Genomic DNA, 13,408 nt, shown 5'->3' on the forward strand with positions numbered 1-13,408 from the left:
GCCGCAGTGACTGGCTGACACCCCCAGCCAACCAATACGTCAGCGGGTGGCCCCTCCCGTCAGCGCCCACCAGATATGCAGGCAGCTTTGGGAGGGGGGGGGGGGCCGCAAGGGATGCTGGGAGCTGGCGCAGAGGGTTCTGGGGGCAGTGTTGCTACCCAGGCCTGTGAAGGGTGAAGCCCTGCAGGAAGTGTGTGCTGGCCTGGTCCCGCCCCCCCACTTCCTGTCCTAAACCCGCCGGTGGCCAAGCTGCAGCCTGCCCAAGGGCCCCGCCGGGGCGCCACGAGGCCCAGAACCCGGCTCCCCGCAGCCCCGAGGCGCCGGGCTGGGATGGCGGGGATCGGACCCAGGCCTGCATGGCTGTGGCCGATCTGTGGGCCCGAGAGGGGATGTGCAGAGAAACCCCCCGGGCTGCAGGGGAGGGACTGGGCCGGGGGCCAAGCGTGGCCCAGTGGCCAGAGCAGCTCCGTGATGCGGGGGCCGGGCTGTGGGGCACAAGCAGTTTTAATGCCCGCCATGGCTCTAGGGCATCCTTCACCTGCAGGCTCCGGACGGAGGACACCAGCACCATCGCTGTCCCCTGGTACCCGTGGGGGAAACTGAGGCGCAGGGAGGCAGAGTGATGTGGCCAAAGCCACCCCGGAGGCTGGTGGCAGGGCCGCGGGGCTCCTCGGTGCGCGGCTGCAGGTCTGAGACTGCAGCGGCGCCGCACTCTGGGCAGCGGTGGGGACTGAGCGGGCAGAGCCGTGGGTGCAAGGGCCCTGCTGGGGCGAGAGCTCGGTGCCGGGGCACCCGCCGGGGCCAGGGCAATGGCTGGGCCCAGGGGTTGAGGCTGCCACTGCCAGTGCTGTCTCCCGGGATCCTGCGACAGGACCGAGACAACGCCCCCTTTATGCCGCCGCGCCCATGCTGCCTGCTGCGGGGGGGGCAGCGTGACACAGCAGCTGGCACGCACAGGGCCCCGTTGTGTCCCAGGGCCTCGCCGGCGTCGGGGCGATCGGGTTCCCTTTCCCAGTGGCCTGGAATGCGGTGCCTGAGCCAGGGGCTGGGGAGGGGCCGGGGGCTCCGGCTGCCTCTGTCGCCTGCTGCTGCGGGGGCCGAGGGGGGACTCCTGCTGCGGGAGCCGAGGGGTGACTCATGCTGCACTGTCCCTTTAAATAACCCCCCTGCAATGCATGGAGCATCCCCCCCAATGTGGGTACCCGTTTGCTCCCAGCCCCTGCGCCTGGTGCCCATCCGCGTGGCCCTGGGCAAGTCACCGACCTCCCAGGGACAGGCCCAAGCCCCCAGGCCCCACTTTGGGACAGGAAGTGCTTCCAACCCCCGCCCTGCTCTGCTCCAAGTCTCCAGCAAGTGGAGGTTGGTCAGTGCCAGCAGCAAGGGGGGCCAGGGACGGGCAGGACAAAGGGGCCATTGAGGCCGTGGCAGGTGCAGGGGGAGGCCCTGCACTGCATTGGCCATGCTGTACCCAGGTGAAGCCCCCTCCGCGCCCGTGATGATATAAGACACCAGTGCCCGCCGCAGCCTGGGGAGCTGGGGCATCGGTGGCTGCACAGGGATGGCTGCCGAGGACAAGAGTCTGGACGCGTGGCCCCTGGGGCTGGGGCTCAAGAGCCCCCCGTATGTGAGTTGGGGGTGGGGGGCAGCCGGCCAGGCTCTTGTCGCAGCCCTGGAGCTGGGAGCCCTGCCCCTGCCCGGGTCTAGGGACCCACCTAGTGCCCGTCACGGCTGGAGGGGGCAACTCCAGCAAGGCAGCTGGAGCCCCCGGGGCCAGCGCCTACCTTAGCTTCACTCCCTGCCTCAGTTTCCCCATCCAGCATCCCCTGCCTGCCCCTCACTGGCTCCCTCTCTCCCCCAGACTCTGCCCTTGGGCCTGGAGGCGCCCGCACCCTCCAGCCGCAAGCTGGCGATCCTGACCGCGGGAGCCGTCTTGGCCCTGGCCATCAGCCTCGTGGGTGTCCTTGTGGGCACCTACCTGGGCCGAGCTGCCTGCAGCCAGGTAGGCCGAGGGGCTGGAGTGTGTGGGGGGTGGGGGTCCTGGCTCAGGGCAGGGGAAGGCTGGAGTCCGTGTGTGATGCCCCCTCCTCTCCCCGTGCCCCAGGGAGTCGCTGACGGCTCCCTGCCAGCCCAGGTGCACGTGCAGAACGAGGCGGCGCTGCTGCTGGCGCTGAGCGAGCTGGGGGAGCAAGGTGCCGCGCCCGGCATCACCTGCGACCTGAGGAACGTGAGTGCCGGGGGGGCTGGGGCAGCCTTGCACCAGCATCCAGCTCCACCCCCTGGCCTGACATGCAGCCACCTCTGGGGTGGGACAGCTGCCCAGAGACCTGGGATGGGGTCGGGGGTGCAGGGATGGCTCCTGGCCCCGCTGGAAGGGGACTGGTTGGGGGGGGGGTCTTACAGCACAGTCCCTCTGCCTGTCCCTCCCACAGCACCTGATATTGTACCACGGGCAGCCTGAGGGCTGCGTGGGCCAGAAGATGGACCCCGCGGAGCAGCTGCCACCCTGCCGGGAACTGGAGAGCTACTTCCAGACTGTGCTGGTAACCGCCGTGGGGGCAGGTGCAGGGAGACCGAGCCCCCTGCCCACCCGGCCCTGTGTGTCGGGGATGGGGGTAGGATAGGTCACCAGGCCCAGGGGATGCATCAGGGCCTCCTCTGCACCTGCAGAGACCCAGGTCCCCCAGGGCAGGGTGGCAGTGCTGGGAGGGGAGTACAGTCCTGTCCAGAGAGAGGCTTTCCCCACCACAGCCTGCCCCAAAAGGGGCCCGGGATGGGAGAGTCGGTCACAGCCAGGCCAGCCTCCCCCCATCCAGCCTCCAGGGCTGAGGCTAGATCTGGTTACTGTCCCCACTAAGCCCATCTGAGTGCAGCAGATGGGCTCAAGCCTGGAAGCTGGAGGGTTCTCCCATCCCAGGGGGGCTGTGGCTGCGGCTGCGGCTGCTCAAGGAGGCAGGATGGGCACTTGCAGGCTGAGTGCCGGGTCCTGGCAAAGGCCGTTGGGGCAGGTTCTAGGGCCAGGAGACAGGAGTGGGACAAGCCTTGGGGTAGGGGGGTCACCCCCATCCCTGCTTACCCTCTGCTCCTCCCACAGAGCAATGCCACACTGGGACTAGGACTGGAGATGGGCATGGACGTGCAGAGTGTGGGCGCGGGGACCCTGGGCAGCCTGGCTGTGCTGCTCTGCAGCAACAAGCCCACGTACCTGGTGGCAGCCAGCCCACGTGAGTCATGATCCTGGTGGGAGAATGCGGGGGGGTTATGCTGCTCAGCCTCTGCCAGGCTGTACAGCAGACACCGCAGTGCAAGGGGGCAGTGCCAGCCTGGCCACCACAGTGCTGGGCCCAGAACAGGCTGCTTTAAAGTCCTGGATGCAGCAGACAAGGGGGAGAATGGGACCTAGCTGCAACAGGAGCTTGCAAGCATGTAACATGTACATGCATCCATGCAGCTACACACACACACATACACACGCACGTGCGCACATGCACAACCGGAGTATTCCTGCCCAGAGCAGGGGGGTTGGACTCGATCTTTCAAGGTCCCTTCCAGCCCTTAATTTCTATGATTCTATGAACCATGCAGACACAAATGTGTACAGCCACACACATGCACACAGTCATGTACACATATGCACGTGCACACGCTTCCCCAGCAGTGTGTTGGGCAGTAGCAGCTTGGCTCCGAACACCTTCTTGGGCTCCTGTGCAGTCGTTCTCCTTTGCTCCTGTCCTCTCCCACCCATAGGGGATGGCAGCAGGAGCTAGAGCCCTAAGCTGCAGCCAGGGAAAGGGAGGGTGATGAGCCGGCGTGCTCAATGCTGGAGCAGGCCCCCAGAAAGGGGGGGCAGTCGCTGCCCTATGCCTTCTCCTGAGCAGGTCGGCCAGACATGGACTGAGCTGGTTCCTGCCCAGCTGCGAGCAGCGGTTGGTCTGGAGCCCTGCCAGAACCACTCTCCCTTCCATCCTAGCACAGAGATGATGCCCCTGGCAGGACAGCCACACAAATACGCGCATTTGTTTCTCCACTAACTTCAGTGGGAGGGAGCCTGTTGCCTCCAGGGCCCTGGTGTGGATGCAAGGGAGACTGGGTGGGGCTGCTGCAGCAGCAGAGGCAGGCAGCGCCAAGGCCTTGACAGGGCTTGGCTTGCCTGGCGCTGGCTAAAGCTTCTCTTTGGTTTCCACACAGCATCTCCCCGGTACCACGGGCACCTGGCGGCCTAGCGTGTGCAGGGAGGGGACCAGGCTGTGGCTGCCTGGAGGTGCTGGATGCTTTCCAGCCACATCCACAAGTACTGACCCTGCGCATCTTTGCAAGGGCCTGGCCCCGACTGTGGGGGCCGAGGCCCCACAAGGTTTTGCATCGCTTTGCAGTGTAATCCTAGCAATAAACGTAGATCTGCACCCGAGCCGAGTCCCCGTAACACCCATGTCCTCGCCAGCACCAGGAGACGCAGGAACCCAGCAGAGGGCTCCCAGCAGGCCCATGTGGGGCACAAATGATTGGGCGGGCAGCATGGCCAGGGGGGCTGCGGGTTGGCTGAGGAACGCTTTAAGGACTGCAGCCCACAGCAGGGGAAAAGGCTGGGGCTTTGCTCTGCACGGAGCCCTGGCAGTGCCAGGCCAATGCCCGACTCAGGGCTAATGAGGGGATTACACCTACCCAAAGGGAAGGCACACGGCCAGCAGCACATGCTTGCCTCTCAGCCTCAGCCTTGCAGGGGCAGCATCTTTCCAACTGAGCTCCTCTGCAAGACCGGCCTGAGGGCATAGACACTGCCAGCCTGGACGGAGGCCAAAGGTTTGGGCTAAGCTGCCACGCTCACCCCTGCCCCACCATCACCCCAACCTGGAACTTGTCCACACTGCCACAACCCCTCTCTGGGGAACCATTGCAGCTGTGTGCCCACCTGAATTGTGCCCCTTCCACTCAGGTATAGGCTCTAGCCATAAGCCATATCTGTCACATCAAGTGTGTTGGCTGCTTGAATGTGTCTCCCTCAGGCTGGCAAGTGGTTCTGCTTGCTGTGCCCATGAGCCAAATCTCTGCTCCAAGGGAGGAAGCCATTGCTACACCTCACAGGGGTTGTAGAGGAGACATGCATCCAGATACACGTATGCAAGTATCTACTCCGACCGCCCGTGCAGTTAGTTTTATCCCACGCACCTGTGTCTGCCTGAGAAGGGCAATAAGATACAAGCCGAGCTGCATCCGCACTTGGGGCTGGTCTGATGGTAGCACGTTACGTGTGCAGCGAGGTCCTGGTTGATGATATGTGCTACAGTCTGTCCAGGCTGCTGCCCCTTCACTGCTGCTCCCCACTGGCACTGCCCTCACCTCCACCAGGCAGATGTACCATGTCAGCCACGTGCACGCACAAAAGCAGTGTACGGACCATGGGATCGCTTGACCCTGGTGCAAAAAGAGGCTTTTCTCCCCACACAGTAGCACCCAGCTCTTCAACACAGCGGGCACCAGCCCGGCTCTGATGTCTCACACTCCTAGAAGCTCCGTGTCCAGCATCTGCAGCTGAGGTGGGGGGAGCCGGGGAGAAAGCTGAACTTTTTTATTAATTGTTACACCAAGAAAAAACCCCAAAACCCTCCTACCCTGTGCCCAGCGCCTGCCCCTGTGAGCAAGGGGCACACAGAAGCTGGAGGTGCTGGGTGACAGGGCTGGAACATGCAGGGCATAGAAGCCATCACAGGTCAGGGCGCAGATGCAGCGCCGTCACTTCTTCTCCTCCTCTTTTTTGTCCTTACTCTCCTTTGATGCCTGAGAGGCCAGGGAGCCCATGGCGTTGCGGATGGCCTCGTTGTTGGGGTCAACACCGGGCAGGTTCTCCAGCACACTCTGGAGGAACTCGGGGTCCTGCATCACATCGTAATCATCTTCCTCCTGCGCAGAGCCAGAGAGAAGTGAGGCTGGCAGGGACCTCTGGAGGTCACATCTAGTCCAACCCCCCTGCCTGAGGCAGGATTGGCCCTGTGCAAACCAGCCCAGACAAACGCATCATCTAATCTCTTAATAAAACTCCTGTCAGCCCTGACACGACACAAGACATCACACCTGACCCCACCACAGGTAAAGCAGGGGTACCCAACATCTTGCTATTGTAAAAGGGCATTAATAAACGCTAAACAGATCCCAAGTAGAAGCCACGGCTCCTGCTGCAGAGGAAGGCAAAACTCCCCCCAGTCCATATCAATCTACCCAGGGGGAAAATTTCTTCCTGACCCCAAATATGGCACTGGTCTGAGTCTGAGTGGAGGGGCAGGACCCTCTGGGCTTAGTGCCAGCAGAAGCATTGGCACAGCCCAGTCCCCATCCCCAGCCTGGGCTGCAGCCAGCACCCAGTGCCTCTGAGAGAGGCTTAAAAACAACCTGACACAGAGCAGAAATGGGGGGCAGGGGGCAACCAGCAGAGCCCAGAAGCCTGGGAAGTCCCCATGGTGGAACACAGGCATCGCTCACCTAGATCATCCCCAACCACTGGCTGTCCCAACCTCCCCTCGTGTGACTTGCTCACCCCCCACTCGATCCCAAGGAAGAGCCACAGCCCTGGCTGGCAGGAAAATGCCGCTCACTTGAAACCAGTAGCCAGCTGAGGGGGTGTTTATATGGGCTATAGTGACTCAGGGGACTGGCTGTGGCTCTGCAGGGAAGAGGGGGTGACCTAGAGTACTAGAGGGAGGAATCCAACCCTGGATGCGAAGCTGGAGCTGAACTTTATATTCAACTCATTTATGACCAAAATAGGGACCAGTTTGAGACTCCGAGCAGAGGATTTGCAGGCAGGTGGAAAGAGCCTTTCCAGCCTGATAGCAATGGTGCACATGGGGAGACAGTCACCTTTGTGGGCTCCGACGTGTCCATGGCGGCACTGCTCTCGACCTCAGCTGATTCGGCTTGGGCAAACTCTGAAGGAAGGGGGGGAAAAAAAAAATCCACCTTGGCTACAAAGCCAGCACCATCCACCATCACAGTGTGAACCGAGAACATCCAGGGTGTGGGCAGAGACAGCTGCTTCATAGTTTCACGAAGCATCTGCCAGGCTGAGGGAGCATGGAGCTCACTTGGCTGCACCTCAGTGCCCCAGCATGGGGCTCATCGTTCCTTCCCCGTCTACCCGCTAATTTTGTGCCCCTGTTTCCAGGTGCTCCCACAAGACTCGCTGGCATGGATGGGGTGTAAGTTGACCACGGCCAGGTTCTAGCCCCTCACCTGCCCCCTGCAGAGACATCTGCATGGCATAGGCGATCTGCTCCTCCTCGGTCATGCTGCTGAGGTCTGGCAGCCCGGCCCGGCCAAACTCCTGCTGGGTGATGGTCATCTTCAGCAGGGCATCGTCCGAATCTGCCATGGAGACAAGGAGGCACCAGCTTAGAGCAACACATCTTGTCCCCACCCTTTGCCAGCTTTACCCCCAAATCCCTCCACCAGCACCGTTGGCAACCGATAGCCACAAAGCTGTGCCCGCCTGGGCATGCAGGAGGGGGTCTGGGGAAGATGGACTGGAGTGACCAGCCTGGTTTTTGAGGGAAGTAAGACAGTCTCTTAAGCGGCAGGAGAGAGGCAGGTGAAAGGCAGCCCTGCCCAGAAGGGCTCTGAGGAGCCAGGGCATGGGCAGGAATTCAATGCCACCACCCACCTGTGGGCTGCCCAGGCCCTGGAGGGCAACAGGAGGGTGACAGGGTCTCAGCCCCTGCTGGTCAGACTGCTGTACCCTGTCCCCTTCTCTGGAGGGAGCAGGCTTTGACCCCCTCCTAGGACCTTACCATCCCCGCCAGCAGCAGTGATTCCTGCCTCAGCAGCGGATGCAGCTGCAGCTCTCCGGGCCTCTTCTTCCTGCCGCTGCCTCTGCTCTTCCATGGACACACGCAGAGCCTAGGGAGAGAAGAGTCAGACAAGTGCTCAGCTCAGCACAGCTTTCATGACTCCCAGCTCTCTCCATACCCGTCCCCCTGCTTTCGCCATCTCTCACCAAAGCCAGCTCTGGGTCGGCGCTGGGATCCACTCCAAACTCAAAATCACTGGCGCCCAGGCCCAGCATGGCACCTCCCTCCCCAGCCAGAATAGGAGAGCTGATCAGTGCATCAGCCAGGCTTGGGCCTGGGGGCACGGTCACTAAGTGGGAGCCAGTGCCATCCTTGCCATTCAGGGTGTTAATGAAAGCCGTCAGCTTGTCTGTGTTGGCTTCCTAGAAAAGAGAAGGCATGGGAGAGGTTAGAACGGGGCCGACTGGTTCAAGAAGCCTGAGGCCAAGGAGATGGGCTCCACCTTAGTGATTCTCTCCCTTGCTGCCACTCAGGCTATGATCTATGTACAGATATACGAACACATGCAATAGTGACACGTACACCCAGGAATACGAATGCACCTGCCACATGTCAGGGTGGGCAGGTACCCTGCTCACAGGTACTGCAGAGTAAAGTGCCGTGACCCAGATGTAGCAGAGGGACAGGCCAGGCTGACTGGTCAAATATGAATGGAAGAGTTTCTGCAGCCAGAACAGCTCAGTCTCCAGGATGCCACCAAGGAAAGCAAGCTCCAGGACTGTCAAGCATGTCAAAATGAGATGTAAAACCCAGATTGCGTTTGTATTGAGGATGCCCAGAAGACCAGGTTAAAGTCTCACCTCTTCTCCAAAATTGATTATGTCAACGTTGACTTTCTCCTTTTTAAGGCGCTTTGCCAGCTTCACCAACTGCAGTGAGAAAGAGAAAAATCTGTATTAGCTTTTTGTCCTGTCCTCTGCATCTCCTCCCCTTGAGAGAGCAGACAGAAGGGCTCTGATACCATCCATCTACATGCAAAGCCAGAAAGCAGAGGGCATGGACACACCATGCATTTATAAGGCGGTAATTTTAATTTGTTTTGCATACCACTACAAGCTACCCTGAGACAGAGTAGACAGACAAGCAGGTAAATCGGGATAGCTACCTGCAGATGGTGTTAGTACAAGGCCTTGCCAGGACGTGGAGGATGCAGGTAAAAGCCAGGATGGGAGTGGGCAAACACTAACACCAGAGTAGTTTCTTTCTGGGGTAACTCTCCACTGATGAAGGGATTTCCACCCTCCGTTCACTGGAGAAAAGGCTGGTTACACACAGGTAAATGAGTCATCTTTCAAAAGACAAGAGGCTGCCATTTAAGCAAATGACACAAGGATAAGGGCAAGGTTATTTCTTACTAGGAAAATGTGTTGTGATGCTTTGTCTCTGTGCATGGAAAGGAAAACACACAGCAAAACTTAAACCTGAACAAATTTCCCAGGTTCTTTCCAAAACAAATCACGGACAATCTAAATTTTCCCACCTCCTACCCACTTACCTTTGAACTGGAATTAATTAAAAAGGCACCAGTCTCAACTGCAGACAACTGGTTATAAAAAGAAACACTGAAACCTTCAGTTAGCCCAGCAGTCAGGGCTGTGTTTGTAAGACTGCAGCCAGGACTTTTGGAATCTCAGTGCAGGGAATTTATTTTAAGCGGAAGAGTGACATAAATCCCTCACTCAGCAGAGAATTACCCCAGGAAAAAAAACAAACCAAAAAACCAAAACCTATCCTATGTTAGCATTTGCCTACGTCCATCCTGGCTGTTTAAAGAGCAATATGGCATATTTTTTATCATGACCCCTTTAAGGAGACAGAAGCACCAGCTACTCCAATCACATCAGCCCAGGGTCCAGTGATCAATGGAAGAGAACAGAAGCACGGTCACATTTGGCTTCATCAGCTCTACAACTGGACACACTTCTCCCTTCCCCAATTTGGTTCTTCCAAATGCACTGACAGCCGTCTTCTGTGACCAGAGGGCTGTGACAAGGACAGAGACACTCTTCTGTCTGGAGCTGGCACTCCTTGTCGCTGTACTCAGGATCTTTCATTCTTGACAAAGGAGGGATAACCACGCCAGGGCTGGCAGCAGCTTGTAGCCATGTGAACCTGCTGCTGGATGCAGAAGGGCATGTAACAGGACTGGGGAAAATCCCTTTTGCACAGGTGGAGATTTCATCCAAGAGTGTGATCCTAGATGAAACAGGAAGAGCAGTTTGGATACACCCTGTACCCCAGTCCTGCTGGCTGCTGCATGGGGCCAGGAGGGAATTTCTCCCTGTTCCCCTTCTGCTGCTACATGTTGTCTTCTTCCCTCGCTTGTCTCGTCTAAACGGGGTTGCTGTTCAGGATCCTGGCTCTCTACTGGCTTTGGGCATACGTATCTTCTTCTTCCAACTCCTTCTCTCATGTCCCTGACAGGTGTCGTGGTTTTTCTAAGCCTTCCTCAGAGGCACTCAGTGTTGGTTGCAGCCCAGGCTGGGGATGGGGACTGGGCTGTGCCAATGCTCCTGCTGGGACCAAAGCCAGAGGTTCCTGACTAGAGGGACTTGCCCCTTTGCTGAGGGTCAGATTAATCACCTAACTTGTTGTCAGGAAGGAATTTTACTCCACGGTCAAATTGGTAAAGACTACGGGGGTTTTGCTTTCCTCTATAGTGGGGGGCACAGCCTCTTCCTGGGATTTCTTAAGTGTATATTAACAGCAGGATGTTGACTGCCATGGTCCCTCTGCTTTCCCTGTGGCAGGCTCAGGTGCAACGTCTTGTGTTGTGTCAGGGTTGACTGTGTAGTTTTACTCAGAGGTTAGACAATGGGTGTGCATGGGATGGTTTGGACAGGGCTGATCCTGCCTATGGCAAAGGATTAGACTAGATGACCTCTTGAGGTCCCTTCCTGCCTCATTTCTCTAAGATTCCAAGATTCACAATGAAAGCCTGCCCTCTTGGAAGTTTAAAAGCATGCACTTCAAAACAATATAAAATGATAAACAAGGATCTATTTTATAGATCCTCACAGTCCCTAGGAAAGTCCCAGTTGCTCTCATGTACCCTGTACTTACGAGCTCTCCATCATGCACCTCCCTATACCAGAGCTCACAGACTAAGATGGGGATGGTCAGTAAAAGAGATGCCTCATGGGGATATGAAAAATTATTCAAGTCTTAGAGCTCTAGACATGCTCCACACTATTGCTGTCACCTTCCTGCTCAATTCAAATTCTTCAGGGCCAAGTTTTCTGGATACAACTATCCTACACCTCTCTTCCCCACAAAGGGTCAAAGGAGTCAGTTCAGCAGCTTATTAAGGAGCTCTGTTTTCAGGAAAGCAGCGATTTGGTGGGAGGAGATAAGAGCAGCACAGAGACACAGATAAAGAAGGTGCTGTATGCTCCCCCCCTCAGAGATGAAGCGACCCCCTACGACTCCATCTGACCGGTCATGCTTTACTCACATCCTTCTCGTTATCTTCAACTGGGCTCCCGACAAAGGCAATGATGCGCATCTTGTGATTCTTGCCTTGACGATGTTTCAGAGCCAGCTGGAAAACAACAGTTGTGTCACATCCAGGAGCTGGAGTCTCAAAGGGAAAGAAATTGTGTGTGTGCGCATGTGTGTAAAAGTGGGATTTTCTATGCACACATCTTAGAAGGTTGAAATGAAATACAGGATGTGTTCGGCTAAACACTGGGAACACTTGAGCACTGAGATTCAGGAGATGTGCTGGAGTATGTGAAAGCCACCCTCACTCAGATTAAGTTCCTGTTTGACAAAGATTCTAATTATCATGGAGAGAACCAAGGCAGGGGTTTGGGGAAACTGCTCGAGATCCCAGAAAGATTCTGTGGTGGAGATGGAAGCCAAAGAGGTGCTGAGTTCAAGACTCAGAGCTGTCCCCTCTCTGCTACTGACAAGTCACTGGCGTGTGCAGCAATGGGCAAGGGGAGCAACACAGGCGCTGGTACAGAAACAAGTGGAGAAAGCAGCAACCATCTTTTGAGGCCTCTCCCTGCTTGAGGGCTTCCTGCCTTTGAGAGTGCTATGGGCTGGGATACAGCAGATAGAATGTACCAGGGATCCTGTAGCACATAGCAATCAGATGGCAAATCAACCCCCATCTCCAAAGGCTCAGCTTCTCTCACATCTGTATTTTTCCCTTCCTTCCCCCACTACCAAACTGTCTCATTAATTTGTCTCATTAACGGTTCTCTGCTAAGCTTCAATATAATTATTCACCATGGTAACAGCTGGCCTTGTAGCAGGATTACATCCAATCCAGGGTCCTGGCCACACTCCAAGGCCTGTGGTTACATGCCACATGCCTAAATGTACCGTGTTTCTAAACGAAGAGATTTGATGCCTCCAAACAGCTGTGTTAGGCTCTGCTATGCAGTGACTGTGTTCCCCATCTGAAGCAAGCTCCGTGAGGAGGTTATTGTTACAAGACCAAGCTCTCGGCTAGCACTTGTACCCACAGATCTCAACATGTCACCATCTTATCAACCGGGAAACTTTGAGGGACGGGTGAAACGACTTGCTTGAGGTCACCCAACAAGGGCAGAGAAGATTGCTGCGGGTTTCCCTGGGTGTGTCTACAGGAGACATTTACTGCAGAGTAGACTAATTAGCTCTGCAGTAAACGTCTTGGTGTTTACAGGCACAGGGCAATTAGGCTGGTATAAACTAATAAACTCTGCAGCACTGCACGATGCTGAAGGGGCTGGCTGGGGCATGAGAATGCCATGGTGCAGGGGCTGCCTGCTGGCTACCCTGTGCCTGAGCATCTTCATGCCCCAGGCAGCCCCTCCACAGCATGCCGAGCCAGGCAGGAGCAGCCCTGGGCTGGCAGGCTGACCACCGGGGACCCCTGTCAGCCAGGGCTGCTCCACCCTGGCTCAACGTGCTCTTCCCTGGCACACGTGCATCCTGGGCACACGTGCAAACAGTGCACCTGGGATCCATAAACTCCAGAGTTTATTGCTCCGCATTAATTGCATGTATAGATGCACTCCAAGTCCTAGTTCAGTGCTTATTCCATTAAGCCACATATGTAATTAGCAAGACACCGGAGAGGGGCTAGAAAAATACAACATGATTCACTCTGGAGAAACAAAGAGGGTCACTTACGTGAGCAACTCTGATTCCTGTACAGAAAGTGATTTTCCCCTTGGGCTGACCCGCATGTAGCTTGGACAGGATCCGGCCAGTGTCTGGAGTCAGTGTAGTCAACACTTCACAGTTACTAGAACAACACCATATTTATACTGCATTGTAACAAGGTGTCTATTCAAACTGGCAGCTCAGCAAGCCTCCCAAGAGCCTTCATAAAGGGTGGAAGAAGCCCACCTTATTGCTGGGGAATCATGGAAAAAAAGGACCCTCAAGAAGTTACATCTGATCCAACCCCCATGATCAAGCCAAACTCAGCCCTGTCTAAATCATCCCAGACAAGAGTTTGCTTAACCTGCTCTGGTAAACTCCCAAAGGGCGGAGATTCCTCAGCCTCTCTCAGTTGGAAAGTTCTTCCTAAGCTGCAACCTAAACTTCCTCCCATTGCAGTCTCTGACTCTTTC

General features: G+C 56.9%; 2 protein-coding genes across 3 annotated transcripts in view; one reads left to right on the forward strand and one right to left on the reverse strand.

Annotated features, from left to right (window-relative positions):
* Window positions 1-1,442: 1,442 nt before the first annotated feature.
* On the forward strand, window positions 1,443-4,399 carry LOC102378807. The gene is made up of 6 exons (XM_025214484.1): window positions 1,443-1,624; window positions 1,859-1,999; window positions 2,102-2,224; window positions 2,430-2,540; window positions 3,092-3,221; window positions 4,186-4,399. The coding sequence occupies exons 1-6, from the start codon at window positions 1,559-1,561 to the stop codon at window positions 4,218-4,220; spliced, it is 606 nt and encodes a 201-aa protein (XP_025070269.1). The 5' UTR covers window positions 1,443-1,558; the 3' UTR covers window positions 4,221-4,399.
* A 1,149-nt stretch (window positions 4,400-5,548) lies between these two features.
* PSMD4 (proteasome 26S subunit, non-ATPase 4) overlaps window positions 5,549-13,408 on the reverse strand; it is an 8,944-nt gene continuing 1,084 nt past the window's right edge. For both annotated transcript variants that reach the window (XM_014524239.2, XM_014524238.2), the window contains exons 2-9: window positions 12,963-13,077; window positions 11,290-11,376; window positions 8,636-8,704; window positions 7,982-8,197; window positions 7,776-7,884; window positions 7,222-7,353; window positions 6,850-6,917; window positions 5,549-5,895 (exon numbers count right to left, since the gene is read on the reverse strand). In XM_014524239.2, coding sequence (XP_014379725.2) covers window positions 5,728-5,895; window positions 6,850-6,917; window positions 7,222-7,353; window positions 7,776-7,884; window positions 7,982-8,197; window positions 8,636-8,704; window positions 11,290-11,376; window positions 12,963-13,077 — 964 coding nt within the window. In that variant the 3' untranslated portion in view covers window positions 5,549-5,727. The remainder of the gene's footprint in view (window positions 5,896-6,849; window positions 6,918-7,221; window positions 7,354-7,775; window positions 7,885-7,981; window positions 8,198-8,635; window positions 8,705-11,289; window positions 11,377-12,962; window positions 13,078-13,408) is intronic.

Source organism: Alligator sinensis, unplaced genomic scaffold (genome assembly GCF_000455745.1).
Source record: "Alligator sinensis unplaced genomic scaffold, ASM45574v1 scaffold463_1, whole genome shotgun sequence".
Classification (NCBI taxonomy): domain Eukaryota; kingdom Metazoa; phylum Chordata; order Crocodylia; family Alligatoridae; genus Alligator; species Alligator sinensis.

Coding starts and splice junctions, on each gene's coding strand:
- LOC102378807 (XM_025214484.1), top strand. CDS start 1,559: ATGGCTGCCGAGGACAAGAGTCTGGACGCGTGGCCCCTGGGGCTGGGG. Junction 2,225..2,429: donor TCACCTGCGACCTGAGGAAC/GTGAGTGCCGGG, acceptor TCCCTCCCACAG/CACCTGATATTGTACCACGG. Junction 3,222..4,185: donor CCTGGTGGCAGCCAGCCCAC/GTGAGTCATGAT, acceptor GTTTCCACACAG/CATCTCCCCGGTACCACGGG.